The sequence below is a fragment of the Pelobates fuscus genome, chromosome 8, assembly GCF_036172605.1.
Source record: "Pelobates fuscus isolate aPelFus1 chromosome 8, aPelFus1.pri, whole genome shotgun sequence".
NCBI lineage: Eukaryota > Metazoa > Chordata > Amphibia > Anura > Pelobatidae > Pelobates > Pelobates fuscus.
In genome coordinates this window covers 84,430,386-84,450,629 of record NC_086324.1, presented here as the reverse complement: position 1 = coordinate 84,450,629, position 20,244 = coordinate 84,430,386, and the positions used below count along the sequence as shown (strand labels likewise).

The 20,244-nt window shown below is 44.4% G+C and overlaps 1 protein-coding gene across 1 annotated transcript in view; it reads left to right on the top strand.

Moving 5' to 3' along the window:
- The window catches only part of PTH2R (parathyroid hormone 2 receptor), a 544,685-nt gene that overhangs the window by 163,277 nt on the left and 361,164 nt on the right, over positions 1-20,244 (top strand). The window contains exon 2 of the mRNA XM_063429445.1: positions 3,720-3,822. Coding sequence (XP_063285515.1) covers positions 3,720-3,822 — 103 coding nt within the window. The remainder of the gene's footprint in view (positions 1-3,719; positions 3,823-20,244) is intronic.

Below are 20,244 nucleotides of genomic sequence, written 5' to 3'. Positions count from 1 at the left end.
TTTTTTTTTTTTTAATTCTTTATTTTGGTTGTGCAGGTAGGTACATTGTAATATCAAACGCCACAACAGCGTGCATATAGGTTAAGAGGATTGACAGTGGCATGGGACGTTGCACATTTTTATAATTATGTAGTAGAGCTTAGCATAACAGGTGATGTCAAAAGATAACATTAACTATGCATATAACTGAAGAATGTATTACAAGAGTGTTAGGTTTTAAGCAGGCAAGATTCCTAACATATAGCGCAGATAAGCGAAGTTTGTAGACTTAGATTATAATCAGCTATATAGTTATCAGATAATTTATAATGTTGAAAAACATGTTAGACTGTAATGATAAACCACAAAGTTAAACTGGCGAGCTGTAGTCTACCCGGCAAACACATTAATAGAGGTGAGATATCTCCCAACCGTACAAGCTGGTAGTTTGGCTGTTATAAGGTTAAATTGTGTAATGACATGCAAGTAGCCAGCATAGGTATAACTGTACAGTGTGAGCAACAGAACAAAAAGGGAAGAACAAAAATAAAGATAATACTGCTTCTCTCTGTAGCAAGCTTGTGTCGGGCTAAAATCACCCTCGTAAGCCAGCAGTATGGGTGTTAGGGCTAGAACTCGTGATCGCCAAGTGGGGGCAGGTAGTGTCCAGGGTGTAGTGGCTGCTTATGAGTGCTTCTCTTGGCGAGCACGCTGTCCCAGGGTAGGTCTGATCCTCAGCCTATTCCCAGTCTGGGCGAGTGCAGTAGGTCTGAGCTGGGGTGCTGAAAAATTTGGGCACAGTCCAGTGGGTTAGCGTGTTCGATTGCTTGTGTGCGCTGAGGTAGGTTTCCCTTCCGTCTCCAGGCCTGGGTGTGTGCCAGTGTTTTGGGTCCAGGGTTTAGGGGCTGCCTGGGAGCTAATCCTGCTCCCCTGCCAGGAAGGCCGTGTAAGCTTGATGGAGGGTGGTTGCTTCTACCGGAGACGTTCAGCCGGTTTTGTCGGCGTCTGCCTGTTGTGCTTCGGGAGGTTCTCAGCCTGTGATGGCGGTTTGTCGCTGGAGTGTGGGTAGGAGGTTCTTTGCCCGCAGGTGATTTCTCCTGCTTCAGCACTGCGCGGTATCTAACCTCTGGTGTAGGCTGTCGTTTTAGTTGCTGTGTTCTGGCTTGCCCACCGCTCTGCCCTGGACCTATACATGTGCCTCTCTGTAGGTACCATAGTGGTTTGCTGTGTCCCTTCCTGTGGTCTACATGGGCTGACTGTGCATGGGTGCTGTGGGGGGACTGGGCTTGATCGCTGGGTGTGTGGGCTGGAAGCCGGTGTCTCCGTGGAGTACCCGTTGTTTGAGGCTGAGAGCTGTGTGAGTGCAGTCTCAACTGCGTAAACCGGGTTCCAGGCGAGTGAGCTCCGGTAGTGGGACGGTTAAGTATGTTCCGTGCCTTCCTCCGCCTCTGCATTCTGGTCAGCCTCTCCGTGCCACTAAGTGGTGCAGGTTGCGGTGCTTTTTTCGCCGCCAGCTTGTGCACTGGGTCTACAATTGCCGGTCCATGTGGCTGGTCGGCAAGTCTCTTCCAGAGTTGCGCCCAGAAGCGATCGAATGCCCTCGTTATGTTGTCCTCGTGTGAGGCCCATGGTGCTGGGTGTTGTGCGGCGGCCATCTTTGCAGCCAGCATGCCGGTTTGTGGGATCAGTCGCTTGGTGCTGTTTTGCACTTGTTCGTGGCCAGTTGCTTTGTGGGGGCCGGGATAACCCCCACCGGCCCATAGGGGGGGAAGCGTAGCCAAGACCGTCGTCGATTTGTAGGTGAGGCGGGAGATCGGCCGTGTCCTCCGCCTCAGTGTAGTCAGCAGGCCGCAAGGGTCGTCGGAGCCCAGAAAGTTCACAGCCGGGTGATGAAAATTGGTGCCCGGTTCCTCCCGTGCCTTCATGGATCGGGTGTTGCCGGTATTTTATCGCAGGAATCAAGATTTTTGCCAATTTTTCTTTATTTCCCGAGGAGCTCCTTCGACATGCGTCCTGCTCGCTCAGTAGTCAGGCCCCGCCCCCTCACTTCCTTACTTTTTTAAATGCCTTTATTGTAGTTGTGTTATCCTGCCTGGCTGAATTGTGTGGTGCCTGCCAACTCTGTAGATGCATTTTGGAGAAGCTGATGCAATTTTTTTTCCAAACTAAAGGATGGTTACAGTCCTGATGTGTGGGCTAAACTTTATTCTTCTTGCGATGTAACGGGTGAGTGGGACGTCAATTTCCTGTGCCAATTTACATTTTCCTTGGAGAAAGAAGGGAGAATCATTCAGTGAGGAAAAAAAAAACAGTGCCCTTTAAGCTACCCCTAACTTCATCTGTGGAGCCCCATAGCACACAGCAAGACAGGGGGAAACCACTACAATGACAGGCAAAAAAAATTAAAAATGAGGTGCAACAGCTACAGGAGTAAATGGAGATTTAAAATAAATAAATAAAGGAAACAGTCAGTGGGCAGTTGACGACCCACTCAACCCTTCCACTTTTAGAAGTGTTTCAGCGACCAGTGTGGGGAGAAAAATTGAGCCCTACTAGATTTTCCAAACTGCATCTACAATGATACCAGGTGCACTCACATGTAACGACCACTACAATGAGAGGTGTTTGAAGTCATTACAGCCAGCACTGCCACCACATTTTATAATCTTTTTTTTTTTTCTACAAAGCCCCAGTGGAAGTCTCTTAGCACACTGATTTTTCTGCTCCATCACAAAGTGAAGCTACATTTTATAATTATTTGTTTCTCTACAACGAACTAAAAAATTAAAGATGTGCTACACTCAGTGAAAGACAGTATTCACTTGTGCAGTAAACTGCCACATACTGTACTGAGGGCAGATGTTTGCAATTTGCAAAGCACGAGCAGTGGCACAGAAGCACATTGCAAATCAATAATCCATCTCTTACTAGAAATAAAATGTGTGTGTGTGTGTTCAAAGAGGCAAAATGGCTGCAATGAAGATGATATGGGAAACATCCTGCAAATGTGACAACACATAATATAATTATACAGTACATACATATTAAATTAAAACATTGTTTTCTTATCTATAACTTCATTATTTGGTAAATTATTTTTTTTTAAATGTTTTCCTGTCCTACCTTATTTTAATTTTTTTTTTCATTATATAATGTTCTATCTACAATTTAAAACACTGCAGAATAAGGTGGAGCTATATAAATGCTAATAATAATAATAATAATAATAATAATAATAATAATAATAATAATAACAATAATATGCACACTGAAATAAATAATGTAAATTCAATATGACTTTCCAGAACACCTAAAATACTTTTCTGGATGTTTTTTTCCCCCTGCAAATTACTTAGAAGTGAAGAGGTTAATTGGACACTGTATGGATATAGACTGTATATTAGCTGCCAATTAGGCTGTTAAGGGCAGCAATGTATAGTTTATGTTGACTGTCACTAAGGGGTTAAGTATCCAGTAAAAGTAACTGGATAAGAAACATAGGCATGTTCAACAGTCAGCTAGTTTATCTGTGTAGAATAGGATGCTAGCAGCAGCAGCAGCAGCAGCACACTCTTTGGTTTCTTAGTAGACGATTAACTTCTTATTAACATATTACAAAAAGTATAATGTGTGCATGCGTCAGTTAGTACATTGAATTTTTTCATCTGAATTATACAAACAAATTAATAATAATTAACTAATATTACCATTTTCTTTTTATTTGCACATCCATTTATCAGGTTGATTCTGATGGTACAGTTACTGCAGAAGAACAGATCTATCTTCTTCTGGACGCTAAAATGCATTGTGAACATAACATCTCAGCACAGCTACAAGAAGAAGGTCAAGTATATCCACAAATAATTACTAATTTAAAAAAAATATATATATATATATATATTCTTTTTTTATTTTCAAAATAGTTGAAATTGCATACAATCAGATTAAACATGTGCTTTTACTTGTCTTTAAGGATGAAATACAACATTTCAGAATATAATTTTTTTTGTGCAGATAGCTAAAAGACTTTTCCTCATGTGTGTTTTTTTTATTCTTGTTTAATTCTTTATTTTTGGTGTGCATTGCAATCACAAGATAGCCTTGGTGCGCCACAACAGCGACATCAGGGTAGATAAGAAACATGTGCAGTACAAGTTATGGCACTCGTTAGTCGGGCACATTTTAAGATTAGTTAGTAAGATGCATATGTCAGGGCGGAATATTCAGAGGAGTGACAAAGGTAGCAAACTTGACAAGTACAAGCATGATAATTATATGGAGATAGCAAGTTAGTAGACATCGTTTTCCTGATTTACCATGCTAGTCTAATTATGCTTTTAATAAGACTATTTGCGCTTAACTCTATAAGTGTGTTGCTTGTGTCTAGCGAGTCCTACTAGTAAAAACAATTCCGTGTTTAAATTAGCTAACTGTTAAAATATAGTAGGTAGCAGTGCACTGTGTGAGACAAGCCAATCGCTTGGGTGTATGCCTGTATAACTCAGTAGCAGGCTAGTGTACAATATGCTTTATCTAGACGCTTAATATATTTACTCGTTGGTGCTTAGCTATGTTCTTTGAGTGCTAGATCACCCTTGCCTCTCTAAAGTCCGTGAGTCGATTTATATTCTGGAAGCTGTTGTCTTGTCGGGCCCAAGAGTGTGCAGGTAATAGCGGGCTCGTATGTGACCAATGTCCGATCTGCTATGCCGGTGTGGCCAGGTGTGAGTGTCCATTGTGGCAAAGGCTCAGGCAGCGCTTCTCCTGATGTGTCTTTGTTTTCTACGTCAATGTTGTTTTGGCTGCCGTTCCCTCTGACCCAGATTGCTACATCCAGGCATCTGGAGGTGAGTGTCTCTTTGGCTCGGTGTTGTAGCGCTACGTGATGCGGTCGGCATTTGTGTGGCTGTGTTGGACCCTCATCGGTGGCCGCCTGGCTGCAAGAAGTATCTGGGGTGAGTGTGGGGTTTGTCTGATTGTGGTGGTACCTTTCACTGCTGCAGGGTTGGTCGTTGCTGGCGTGGGGTGACAATGTACGATGTGGTGGTCTTCCGGCTCGGTATCCAGCTTGAGATCGTCTGATTCTCCGCCGTTGCGTGCTTGTGGAGCAATCGAGCGATCATCCTCTTGTGAGCCTGCTGTGCCAGGTAAGTGTGTCTGAGGGCCTCCTCGGTTGCTCTAATCATAGCGGAGGATTCCAGCGCACATGTCATCCACCATCTTGGATGCTGCATACGGGCCCTCGAGCGGGGCAAGGGTAGTTTTAGCCCCGTAGTGCATAGCCTCTGGGTGTGGACCGGGATCACCCCCGCCGGTCCATGGGGGGGGGGAGGGGACAGGGCCAAGTCCGCTCGGTTCTCATCCTCCGCTCAAGGAGCCAACCTCTCCCTGGATCTGGTGCCCTTCTGGTGCCGAAAATACCCGCTGACAGTCTGCTTTTGTGTTGTTTTCCATGTTTTTTGCTATTAATTGCAGGTGGTTTGCAGGAGCTGAGCTTGCCTGTGACCCCCTCATGTGTATTTTTAAGTGTAGATTCAACATACCTTTATAATTTGGTAAAGATTTGTGCAAATATTAAAAAAAATAAAACATTAAAAAGACAAACAACACGAAACCATCAGTCACTCATCATCATACAAGGTCCATGAAGGGGGAGTTAATGTAAATTGACTTGAAGGTATTTTTCAATTCGGGGCATCCTCACCAAATATGCAAAAAGGAGCCATCATTAACTACACATCTCCAACACGTTTGGGACAGTTAGAGTCTAACAGGGATTAAATACCAGTGCAATATTAATTTATACTAAATTTCTATTAAATTCATACTGTATATGTTCTTCCTTACTATTATCAAGCCCTTTACCCACTCCTCGTAGTTCAATTCAATTTCCCACTTAATCCATGGTAGGATTTTTTCTTGTGGTTGCAATTGGGTAAAGAGATTAGAAACTCTAGAAGTGATATTATATGTATAATGTTTGTTTAGAAAATTGATTAAAGGATTGCCCATTACAATCATTTTTTTTAATTGTTAAGTTTTTCAATCTAAGATAGCTAAAGACTTCTCTAGGCAGAAGATCAAATCTAGACTAAAGCGAAAGATAACAGTGTTCCATGTGGTGCTAAATCCCTTAAGCATTTAATGTTCTTTTCTCTCCAAATTGACAAACTACGGTAATATCACCTATATCCAATTCTATAGTTTCTAATGACATATTTGACAAAATAGATTTTCGTAATCCTAAAGCTGTAATCTTTAAATTATAAAAAATTACATAAATGTCTCTGATTATCGGGTTTTGAGTGAATGTAAACCCTTAGGATCTATACTTAACCAGAGTAAAAAAAAAGGTTCCAGTTTTCTCAACTCTTGTTTTTCAATCTCCAACTATGTTGGTATGGAGGTTGAAAAGTTATCCCAAGCAATAGCGTGTGCTATCATATTATTGCTATACACAGAAAATATATTAGGAAAAAATAAACCTCCCTTTTTAAAATCTCTACATAAAATGTTTAAAGGGGGGCGGGGCCTGACCGCTAAGCCGAGAGCTCGCAGAAAAGAGGTGCTCCAGTGCCAACGGGCGGATCACCGGTGCTACGAGCCCACACGGCACCTAAATCACCTCAAACACACACTTAACGAATCCACGACACCGAGACCTATCTGGGGATACCAGACATGTGGCACAATAAACGGGATCCACCAAAATGCTCCTCGAGGCCTACCAGCATGATCGGCGCGGGGGAGACGGCCGCTCCCCTGCCGACTACAATGGCATTAATCTTGACAGAAGGCCCTCGTTCCCCCCCCTATGGACCGGTGGGGGTCATCCCGGTCCCGGGTGGGCCCCCCTGGAGGCTGGGGCAGCAGCACCAACAGAGGCAAGCCTATTCCAATATGGCGGAAAACACAAGCGGGCTACTCGAGACCACACAGGAGACAGACATCCTGGTGCGGCTAGAGGCCACATTTGCAGCATTCTGGGAGAAACTATGTGACCGACTGGGTACCACACACGCTCAGGTCACGAAATCGCCTAAGATACCACCTCAACGCTCCTGTCCGACCGGCTCGCCCACCAAGAATAAGCGCGCCAAAACATGGCGCCGAAAACGACGCCCTCTCCCGTCGGCAGGGACACACAAGCGGAGACAATTACCAGCGGCTACTACCCCGCACAAGACAAAGCAACCCCCACCCGCTCATGCGATCAAAGTGCAGCGACTTATGGCAACCGGCAAGAACCTAATCCCCTACCCGAGGGATGCATGCAAGCAAGCACAGGGTACAGAGGGGCAACTGGGGAGACTCACCAATAGAACCTACAGGCAGGTACTCGCGACTTCCAGATGGGCTCCTGACGGGTTGATGCCTGCAGCATGCCCTCACTCACGTGTACTACCGGGACTGGGAATCTCGCACATGGGCCAGGTGTCCCGAATTGGCGATCGTAAGCATGCTCACAGCTTACCCCCAAAGGGTATGGGCTGAAAAACGGGACAGATCACTCACTGCTCATTCCATGTCTGTTTTTTGCTCTCTTCCTTTTTATCCTATTTTCACGACGGAGAGCGAATATATAGCTGAATCTGCATATTTTAATTTTAATTACTTACTTCACACTGTTGGTTCTGCCGCTACTAATCTTATCATGCCTAGCCTACTCTGAAGCTTAAGCGTTCTCATTATTATTTAGTTGTTTTGGCTCACAAGACATGCCTATTGTTTATAACGTGCAGCACTATTGCCAGTCATGCTATATACCTGTGCCTAATCGTTAGACTATATTGCCTTATTCACTTATGCTATATGTTGAACGTTCTGATGAGTCTAAAGCTTTTGTCAGTATACACACTGCAGCAATCTGCTTCCTTTTACTGAGAATTTAACTACGACCTCTCTAAGCACAGATTTCTATGATCCAACTCACTGTTATTATGCGGATCTTGTGAAATACGTTTATGTTTTTAGCCTGTTTCCTTAGCATGCTATCCTATTTCATCACAAAAATGTGCAACTGTATTTTGCCATGACCTTGTAAGCATTACCCCACCTGTGCCTGCTGTCGTGGCACCACAGGAATGTATGTTAATCCTATTTGCACCAAAAATAAAGAATTAAAAAAAAAAATGTTTAAAAGTTATTCTGGGTTTCTTGTCCTGACAGATAAATGTATTAATTGTTAGTTTAAGTACAGTATTATCAATTCTGAGTGGTATATTTTTAAACAGATACGTGACCTTTGGAAGCAAGTAAGATCTTTCAATTTCCACCCTGCCTGTCCAAGATAATTCCATCCCTTTCCAGTTATATAAAGTATTTCTAAGATCACCTAGTTAAATTTCTTGTATAATTTCATCAAGATTCATATATAATTTGATCCTCAGATACAGAGGCATAACTAGAAACCATGGGGCCCCAGTGCGAAAATTGCCCTGGGGACCCCCGATACATCTTTCTCCTACCCCACATGTCCCCGCCCCCCCCCCCACACATGTAGACAAACAGATACACATGCAGACACATACATACAGACACACACACACATACACACAGAGATCCATACATACAGACATACATACAGACACATGTAGAGACACACACACACATACACTCATATACACACACTCAGACATATACATACGTACACTCACAGACACATACACTCGCAGACACACACACGCTCAGACACACACACAACCACTCACAGACACACATACACTTACAGACACACACACACATACACTCAGACACACACTCACAGACACACACTGCGGCACACACACTTACAGACACATATACTTACAGACACACACTCACTCACAGACACAATCAGACACACACACACTCACAGACAAAGACATACACACACACTCAAACACACAAACACTTACAGACACATACACATTCAGACACACACATAAACTTACAGACACACACATACACATTCAGACACACACATACACTTACAGACACACACATACCCATTCAGACACAGACACAAATTATTAATATTAAATGTCCACCCAGCCTCCCTTCCTGGAGAGCTGGCGTGGATCTGTCCCTGGGGTCCAGTGGGGCTTCAGTGATGCGGGCAGCAGATTTCCTGTCAGACGCAGCGAGGGCAAAAAACCTAGTCTCCTCTCTGCTCCCTGGTGTCATATTGTGGCTCGCGGCATCAGCAAACGGTGCGCAAGGGAGCAGACCAGAGAGAACACAGCTGCCTCGCTCCGTCTGACAGGAACTCAGGATAAGAGCGAGATAACCCCTTCAGTCCCAGTACCCAGAAACTAGGCGTGCAAGCCTTAGAGGATTCCCCGCATAGCACAATCCCCAGATTTACTAATCACAGCTAATCACAGCATCGCTCAAATAGGTAAAAATATCGTAGAGGTCCTGTGTAGGACAATCTGATTTAACTTAACTCGATAGCATTACGAGGCATAGAACTAGTCCTCAGTAGGACATTGTCATTACACTTAGAATCGCTACCGCTCAATACTTAAATAGAATAGCGTATGGGTCCTTAGTAGGACAGTTAAATTAAATTAAATCGAAATCGCTCAAAGCTATAGTAGTGGTCCTCAGTAGGACAGTTTAAATTAAATTAAATTAAATTAAAGTCGATAGTGCTCAGAGGTATAATAGTGGTCCTCAGTAGGACAGTTTTACATAACGTTAGAGTCGGTGATCGCTCAACGCGCGTTTCGGCGCTAACATGCGCCTTTGTCAAGAGCTAACCGGTTATGGGGTTGGCGCCTTATTTTAAACCCTGTTAGGGCCAGCCCACCCCGAAGGGGGGCGTGAAGATCCGAGATAGGACCGCCCAAGGAGGAGGGGCCGGGACCTTGAGTGGCAGCCAACTCAAACGCTTGAGGGATTTAACCCTTGCCAAGCGTGCGAATAGTATGTCGTTCATTAAAACAAAACTGACTAGACAAAGTTGTTGCAAGGAGAATATATGGGTGTGACTCCCAAGTAAGGTAGTAGTTGCTATGCAGGCTTTTTGTTTAGGAGTTGGTAAGATTATTAAGCTCAAAAAAGCAATCAGGCATAGACTTATTGTTAATGTTATATATATCTCTCTCACATGGCTATTTTTAAACTATACAACAACAAGAGGTAAAGTTTTAGTAACTATAATTCAAATAAATGGTGCAAATGAAAATCCTTCGTTGAGTCCTCTGGGTTGTAGGGTCTTCAGCCTATATATCCAGAAACTTTCTCGTTGTCTTAGGAATTTGTCGTAATCCCCCCTTCTCTTTTCCCGTTTCACTAGCTCCAGTCCACAAAAGCGTAAGCCATGCGATTTGCCAGAGTGATGTTCTCTGAGGTGACGGGCAATGGGGGTTTCGATACTCAGTTTAGGAGATCGAACATGTTCTTTTATCCTCTCTTTAAATGGGCGGAAAGTTTTGCCCACGTATTTGTAGTCACACTCACAGGTGAGGAGGTATACCAAGCCTGCAGTGTTACAATTAAAGAATGAGGTGATGTTGAATGTTTGTTTATTTTCACTGTCAGATATTTTTTTTGAGTTGCGTCTAATATACTTACAGGCGACACATCGCCCACATTGAAACGTCCCAACAACCGGTGTACTCAACCAGGTACGGATCTGAGGCCGCTGGGGTTGATAGTGACTTGGTACTAGGAGATCTCTTAGGTTTTTACCTCTCCTTGCTGTCATCTCAATCCTTGGGCCTAGAATCTTTTTTAGGTGTATATCGCCTAGTAGTAGGGGCCAGAATTTCTCGATACCTGATTTAACTTTGTTCCAACCAGCATCATACGTGGCGATCATACGTGGTGGCGCGTTGGTGGGTGTGATCGGTAGCTTCTCAGTCAATAGTGTTTCCCTCTCTGAATCCAATGCTCTTTTGTAAGCTTTTTTAAGGCACCGGTTGGGGTAGCCTTTGTCCCTAAACTGTTTACGTAGGGTGTCTGCTTGAATTTTAAATTCATGTATTGTACTGCAATTTCTGCGGGCCCTTAGGTATTGGCCAATTGGAATGCCTTGTTTAAGGGAACTTGGGTGGAAGCTCTCCCAATCCAGTAGACTGTTTGAGGCGGTAGGTTTCTTGAAAAGAGTTGTTTGTATGGATTGCTGGTTATCTAGAGAGACGGTCAGATCTAGAAAATTGAGAGTATTCCCACCAAACTCCGATGTGAATCTCAGGTTGAGGTCATTCTCATTAAGGAGCGCTACAAAGCAATCAAACTCTATAGATGAGCCTTTCCATACTATGATGACGTCATCTATATATCTGGCCCATAAGTGTATCATTGGGATAAAGGGCAGAAATCTGGGTGAGCCTACAACTACCTCCTCCCACCACCCCAGGTGCAGGTTTGCGTATGAGGGGGCACAAGCTGTCCCCATAGCAGTGCCCCGCACCTGGTGGTAGAATTTGTTGTTAAAGAGGAAGTAGTTATGAGTGAGGATGAATCTAAGTAGGTTCAAGGCGAACTCAGAGTGAGCTGAGTGGCTAGCCCCTCTTTTTTCCAGGTAGTGTTGGACGTGTCGTATGCCCCCCTCATGGGGTATAGAAGAATACAGAGCTTCCACGTCCAAACTACAAAGGTTTACTGGTTCAGGAAGTTTAAGGTTGGAGAGACGTGCCAGGGTCTGTTTTGTATCCTGGATAAAGGATGGAAGTGACTCTACAAACGGGCGCAAAATTTTGTCCAGGTAAATGCTCCCGTTTTGTGTGAGATTATTGACACCGGATACAATCGGGCGTCCCGGAGGGTCCAGTTTGTTTTTATGGATCTTGGGTAGGTAGTTCTCTGTGCATACACTCAATACCTTATTGATTTCTAGTGTTCTTAGAGCTGGGAAAACACAGCTTTCAAAAAATAAAATCCCCCCCCAAAAAACAAGCTGAGCATGAACATCGGCGATCACCTTTTCCAAGTGCATAGCGCATATGAGCCCAAGATGGACGCCGAGCCTGAGGATTTCTCAGACTTCTCAGAGGACTTGATCCTTAATGCAGGTAGTAGCAGAATGCTGCAGTCACTACAGTCACAGACTGCTTCAAAGAAAAGAGATTCCGAGCCTGTGACAGCAGCAATGCTCAAAGACCTGCTGAGTGCCCTCCATAAATCAATTCAGACGGGCCTTCCTTCACTCTGACCTTAAAGGCCTTGTTGGAGACCTCCTCTAAACAACACGCTCAATCCATTGAGGAGCTCCAATTCGAGGCACAAATGCTTAAGAAGTAACAAGGAACGTTTGAGCATCGCTTCACTATGGTAGAAGACTTGGGGCATCGCAATAATCTTAAGATCCAGGGTGTATTGGAGGATATCTCCACAGCATAGCTACCGCACCTGCTGCAGAAAATGAGTGCTACTAGTGCCCAAACAGCCAAAAGTGTCACCTTGATGGAGTCTAAAGGGTTCCAAAGCTCCAGAGGGCACCAGAGTCTGCTCCCAGAGATCTAGTGTTGCATTTCTACAACAGCACTAACTAGGCAGCAGTACAGTCTGCTCTTACATGGAATACTTCTTCCAACTTCAAAAATATGGAGATATCCTTCTACACAGACCTCTCAGGAGACACTCTATAGTGATGAAAATCGATGCAGCCCTGCTCAGGGGCCACAACATCCGATTCCGTTGGCATTCACCATGGGCTCTTCAAGTCATGTAAGGTGAAACCATACACTCTGTCTCAGACATACAGGGTGTGACTGCTCTTCTACAAACCATAGACCTACTGGAGGACTCTTTACAAATGTTATAAATCCACTGTTTCCTAATTCAGTTCACTTTGTCCTTTAAATTAAACCCATTATACTTTCAAGAACAATTATCAATATTTAACAATTATTAATATTTAAATACAACATAAGAAATATAATAAATTAGGAGCACAGGGTAAATGAGTATTGGAGAATAGAAAAAGAAAGATAGGATGTGGACTCTAAACCCCAAAAAAATTAAATGGTTCGTCCATTGCCATTTTATTTGAATCATGATTCAGCCATATGTCAGTTCAGAGCTGTGGAATTCAGACAAATCATCGATCACCCATAATTTGGACAGAGAGCAAGAGACAGGTATGTAAGGTAGAGGTTACTCTGGGGGGCCATAAATAAAAAAGAGATGGGTTTTAAGACCCTTCTTAAATGATTGGAGACTAGGGGAGAGTCTGATGGTGGTAGGCAGGCTATTCCATAGGAAAGGAGCCGCCTGCAAGAGGTCCTGCAAGCACGAGTTGGCCGTACGGGTGCGAGCAGCGGTCAGGAGGTGGTCACGGGCATAGCGGAGGGAACGAGGAGGGGCATACCTATGGATCAGTGAAGATATATAAGAGGGGTTAGAATTGCCCAGTGCTTTAAATGTATGGGTTAGCACTCTGAATTGACTCATATAGGATATAGCGAGCCAATGTAAGGACTGGCAGAGGGATGAGGTGTGAGAGGACCGACTAGAGAGGAAAATCAGTCTAGCTGCAGAATTCATTACAGATTTGTAGGGCAATACGGCTTTTGGGGAAACCAATCAGGAGAAGGTTACAGTAATCCATGCTGGAAATTACTAGAGCATGGACAAGCTCCTTGGTAGCATCTTGCGTAAGAAAGGAGCGGATGCGGCCATGTTTTTAAGTTGGAACCTACAGGATTTGGCAACAAACTGGATGTGAGTCTCAATGGTGAGGCCAGAGTCAAGTATGATGCCAAAACAGCGCGCTTGCAAAGATGGACTTATGTTGATATCACTGACTTAAAGGGAGAGCGAGAGAGGAGGATCAGTATTAGGAGGAGAAAAGACAAGGAGTTCAGTTTTAGAGAGATTGAGTTTCAGAAAGCGGGAGTACATCCAGTCAGAGATGGAAGAAAGGCAAGCAGTGACACGTTGCAGGACGGCAGGGGAGAGGTCCGGGGAGGAGAGGTATATCTGAGTGTCATCAGCGTACAGGTGGTAGTGGAGTCCAAAAGAGGCAATATGTTTGCCAAGAGAGGCAGAAAATAGAAGGGGACCAAGGACAGAGTCTTGGGGAACTCCAACCGAGACAGGCCGAGGGGAGGAGGTATTCTCTGAAAAAGAGACACTGAATCAGTGTTGGGAGAGATAGGAGGAAAACCAAGAGAGGACAGAGTCACAGAGACCGAGCGATTGAAGAGTTTGAAGGAGGAGAGCATGATCAACGGTGTCAAAGGTAGCAGAGAGGTCAAGGAGAATTAATGTGGAGTAGTGACCTTTGGATTTAGCTGTGATTAGGTCATTAGTAACTTTGATAAGAGCAGTCTCAGTAGAGTGGAGAGCGCAGAAGCCAGACTGAAGAGGGTCAAGGAGAGAGTTGGATTTGAGGAAGCGAGACACACGGGTAAAGTCTTTCCAAAAGCTTTGATGAGAAAGGGAGCAGGGATATGGGACGATAGTTAGAGGCGGAGGATGGGTCAAGAGATTTTTTTTCAGGATAGGTACTACAGTGGCATGTTTAAGGTCAGCAGGAACAGTGCCAGAAGAGAGAGCAATTAAAGATGTGTGTTAGGGTAGGCACAAGCCAAGGGGAGAGAAATCTGATGAGGTGAGATGGGACAGGATCGAGCAGGCAAGTGGTGGGGCGAGAGGAATGGAGAAGCATAGCCACCTCTTGTTCAGTAGCCGTGGAGAAAGTCTGAAGGGTAGGGAAGGCATGATTTACGTGTGGTTGAGAAAGAGAATGGCAAGGAGGGAAAAATTGTTTCCTTAGCTGTTCAATCTTGTCGGTAAAGTAGCATGCAAAGCTATCAGCTGTAAGGTTAGTTTGGGGGGGTGGAGCAAGGCGGAGAAGAGAATTAAAGGTTGGCCATTTTGGCGGAAATAAAAGCCTTGCGTGATAGTCTGCTCAATGCCATGCAGATAATAAATTAATATATATATATATATATATATATATATATATATATATATATATATATATATGTATATATATATATATATATATTATATATATATCCTTAAGAACTGGGGCTTACTAATAAATAAAGAAATAATAAATGAGTATATACAGTAGGGAGGTACAGTGGCAAGACAAAGCAGGCCACTCATAGGGCTGTAACAGTGACAGCCAGATCAAATAGCCAATATCAGGAAAAGTAAGGTATCAGGATCTGTAATAATATGATGGGCTGCTCATCCCCAGTAATATAGTATATAAAATAGGCCAGTAATAGTAGCAGACAGCATCCGCTAGAGTAAACAATATACATATCTGTAGTAACTGGGGCTCACAAAGTAATAATACAACCTCCACAAGGATATCCAGTAGGGAGGTACAGTGGCACAGACAAAGCAGGCCAATCATAGGGCTGTGACAGTGACAGCCAGTTCAAATAGCCAATATCAGGCAAGGTAAGATACCAGTATCTGTAATAATATGATGAGGTGCTCATCCCCAGTAATATAGTATATAAAGTAGGCCAGTAATAGTAGCAGACAGCATCCGCTAGACCAAACGATATACATATCTCTAGTAACTGGGGCTCTCCCAGTAATAATACAACCTCCACCAGGATATCCAGTAGAGAGGTAATGTGGCACAGACAAAGCAGGCCAATCATAGGAGAAGTGACAGTGACAGCCAGATCAAATAACTAAAACCAGGCAAGGTAAGGTACCAGGATGTGTAATAATATGGTATAGAAAAATGGGCCAGTAATATAGTATAGAAAAATAGGCCATTAATAGTAGCAGACAGGATCCGCTAGGGTGAATAATATACCGTATTTTTCGCTCCATAAGACGCACTTTTTTTCCCCTCAAAAGTGAGGGGAAATGTCTGTGCGTCTTATGGAGCGAATATGAAGTTTTACTTACCTGTCTTGTAGTGTTTCTCGGCAGCACAGGGCACACCGCGGTACTGGAACTTGAATTTCATGTTCCGGTTTCCGGCGGGACTGAAAGGAAGTGCGCACTCAGCTCAGTGTGCGCACTTCCTTTCAGTCCCGCCGGAAACCGGAACATGAAATTCAAGTTCCAGTACCGCGGTGCGCCCTGTGCTGCCGAGAAACGCTACAAAACAGGTAAGTAATTATGGGACAAGGGGAGGGGGACAGTATGGGAGAGAAGACTATGGTGAGGGGAGGGGAGGGGGGATGAAGACTATGGGGAGGGGAGGGGAGGGGGGATGAAGACTATGGGGAGGGGAGGGGGGATGAAGACTATGGAGAGGGGAGGGGGGGATGAAGACTATGGGGAGGGGAGGGGGGGATGAAGACTATGGGGAGGGGAGGGGGGATGAAGACTATGGGGAGGGGAGGGGAGGGGGGATGAAGACTATTGGGAGGGGAGGGGAGGGGGGATGAAGACTATGGGGAGGGGAGGAGAGGGGGGATGAAGACTATGGGGAGGGGAGGAGAGGGGGGATGAAGACTATGGGGAGGGGAGGGGAGGGGGGATGAAGACTATGGGGAGGGGGTGGGAGAAGACTATGGGGAGAGGGTGGGAGAAGACTATGGGGAGGGGGTGGGAGAAGACTATGGGAGGGGGGACACTATGGGACAGGGGAGAAAAAAAATATTCTGAACAGACTGTCCCATAGTAAGAAACACTATGGGACAGTTTGTTCAGAATATATTGTTTTCTGGGTTTCTTCCTCTAAAAAACTAGGTGCGTCTTATGGTGAGGTGCGTCTTATGGAGCGAAAAATACGGTACATATCCGCAAGAACTGGGGCTCACCCAGTAATAATAAAACCTCCAGGAGAATAGCCAGTGGGGAGGTTAAGTGGCACAGACAAAGCAGGCCAATCATAGGAGTTGTAACCTTGCCAGTCAGATCCATTAGCCAAAACCAGGATAGGCAAGGTATCAGGATATGTAATAATATGATGTGGGGGGTTCACCCCAGTAAAAAAAGTATAGAATATAGGCCCGTATAGTAACAGACTGCATTTGTTAGGGTAAATTATATACATATCTGTAATAACTGGGGCTCACCCCGTCATATTCGTCCAGAATACATTCCAGTAATAGTAGTAGCTAGGGCACTCTTAGAAATCAGGGGGCTCGCCCTAGAAGCCCATATATAATAATAAAATAGAAAAATATAATGAGATGAGCTTTAATATGTAATGTAGGGGCTCGACCATAACTTCCCAGTTGATATGAGGAAGTCTTCATGAGAGGGGCTCACCTTACAGTATTATGTACTGTGATAAACCGTAACAAAACAAATAACCTGTCAGGCAGCAGAAAACTATCCGTATTGGTCTGTGGATGGGAGGGGGACTCACCCTCCAATATAGAAATCAGTAATATATACTGTAATAGATTGCAGTCAAAACAGAGAACTGACAGGAGGCAGAATAAATATCAATACTGCTCACTCTCTAATAATGTAATTACTATCCATATCAGTGTAGGGCTGAGAGAATGAAAGGGGCTCACCCTCTACTAATGAAAAATCAGAATCATGTATTGACGTAAACAGTAGGGTAAACAGAGAAACTTATATGATGCAGTCTAACTATCAGCATTGAGCTGAGCTTTGATGAGGGCTCACCCTCTAATAATGAAGTCAGTATCGTGTACTCACTTAAGCTGTAAGATAAACAAAAAAACTGACCGGCGTCGGTATGAAAACAGCATAGGGTTGTGTTTATGAGAGGGTCACCCTCTAATAAGGAAGCAGTATTACGAGTTGAATTAACCTGTAGTCTAAGAACAGAAAAAACATGCCAGGACCTCGTGCCAGTGCGCGCAATCTAAGATGGCAGCCGGCTACCTGAGGAAAGCGCTGGAGACGTTCTACACTGTCCTCGAGAGCCCGGGAAATTGGAGGAGGCCAGAGAAGAGGCCTCTCAAAGTCCCGAGCAGGGGAAAACAAGGTTCCAAAACAAAGCACCAAAGAAACAAAATAATACAGAAAAGCAAAATATGGCTTAAATAAAGTTAAGTACGTAGACATGAGAGGAAAAGTATAATGACATGAAAGAAAGAAATAACAAGTTAAAGCAGACAGAAATTATTATTATTATTATTATTATTATTATTATTATTATTATTGCCATTTATATAGCGCCAACAGATTCCGTAGTGCTTTACAATATTTTGAGAGGGGGGATGTAACAATAAATAAGACAATTACAAGAAAACTTACAGGAATAATAGGTTGAAGAGGACCCTGCTCAAATGAGCTTACAGTCTATAGGAGGTGGGGTATTAGAAACATTAGGATAAGAAATATGTAGGAGTGAAGTAGGAGTGAAGCAGAGCTGGAGGAGAGAGCAAAGCACTATCCCATAGGAGAGCAAGAGACAGGTATGTAAGGGAGAGATTACTCTGGGAGGCCATACGCTTTCCTGAAGAGATGGGTTTTAAGGCCCTTCTTAAATGATTGAAGACTAGGGGAGAGTCTGATGGCAGTAGGCAAGTTATTCCATAGGAGAGGAGCCGCCCGTGAGAGGTCCTGCAAGCGCGAGTTGGCCGTACGGGTGCGAGCAGCGGTCAGGAGGTGGTCGCGGGCAGAGCGGAGGGTACGAGGAGGGGCATACCTCTGGATCAGTGAAGAGATATAAGAGGGGCTGGAATTGTTCAGTGCTTTAAATGTATGGGTTAGCACTTTGAATTGACTCATATAGGATACAGGGAGCCAATGTAAGGACTGGCAGAGGGGCGAGGTGTGAGAGGACCGACTGGATAGGAAAATCAGTCTAGCTGCAGCATTCATTACAGACTGTAGCGGGGCAGTACGGCTTTTGGGGAGACCAATCAGGAGAGGGTTACAGTAATCCATGCGGGAAATTACTAGAGCATGGACAAGCTCCTTGGTAGCATCTTGCGTAAGAAAGGGGCGGATGCGGGCTATGTTTTTGAGTTGGAACCTACAGGACTTGGCAACAAACTGAATGTGAGACTCAAAGGTGAGACCAGAGTCAAGTATGACGCCAAGACAGTATTAGGAGGAGGAAAGACAAGGAGTTCAGTTTTAGAGAGGTTAAGTTTGAGAAAGCGTGACGACATCCAGTCAGAGATGGAAGAGAGGCAAGCAGTGACACGTTGCAGGACGGCCGGGGAGAGGTCCGGTGAGGAGAGGTATATCTGAGTGTCATCAGCGTACAGGTGGTAGTTGAATCCAAAAGAGGCAATATGTTTTCCAAGAGAGGCAGTATAAAGAGAAAATAGAAGGGGACCAAGGACAGTGCCTTGGGGAACTCCAACCGAGACAGGGCGAGGGGAGGAGGTATCCTTGGAAAAGGAGACACTTAATGAGCGTTGGGAGAGATAGGAGGAAAACCAAGAGAGGACAGAGTCACAGAGACCGAGTGATTGAAGAGTTTGAAGGAGGAGAGCATGATCAACTGTGTCAAAGGCAGCAGAGAGGTCAAGGAGAATTAATATGGAGTAGTGACCTTTGGATTTAGCAGAGATTAGGTCATTAATCACTTTGATAAGAGCGGTCTCAGTAGAGTGGAGAGGGCGGAAGCCAGACTGAAGAGGGTCAAGGAGAGAGTTGGAATTAAGGAAGTGAGACACACGGGTAAAGACAAGTTGTTCCAAAAGCTTTGATGAGTAAGGGAGCAGGGATATGGGACGATAGTTAGAGGGGGAGGACGGGTCAAGAGATGTTTTTTTCAGGATAGGTATTACAGTGGCATGTTTAAGGTCAGCAGGAACAGTGCCAGAAGAGAGAGAGCAGTTAAAGATGTGTGTTAGGATAGGCACAAGACAAGGGGAGAGAGATCTGATGAGGTGAGATGGGACAGGATCAAGTGGGCAAGTGGTGGGGCGAGAGGAATGGAGAAGTGCAGCCACCTCTTGTTCAGTAGCTGGGGAGAAAGTCTGAAGGGTAGGGAAAGCATGATTTATGTGTGGTTGAGAAAGAGAACGGCAAGAAATGATAACTAAATATACATAAATATCAATGCAGAAAACAAAAAGAAAAAGAATATGCATATAAATGACTGGAGTAAAAAGTCACTGTATATATAGTGTATTATATTTATTTAGTACAGTGTACCCCTGTGGGGGTAGTGATGAGAGGGTTAAACCAAGGAATAACTGAGGCAGCGAATCCACAGACAGCTGCCTAATGAACAGCACAACACTGCGCTACAGTGAGTCCCCTGCAGCACCAGGGGTAGGAGGGAGACAAAGAGGGAAACAAGGATAGAAATAGTGACCAGAAAGTGCACAAGAATTATAGGCAACTATAGGCAAACTATGCCAATAAGTACTAATCAATAAAGGTACAAGAAATCAGTAATGCAAAATTCCACAGCAACCCACTAAGAGCAGGAGGAAGTGGTACTCTGACCTGTACTGA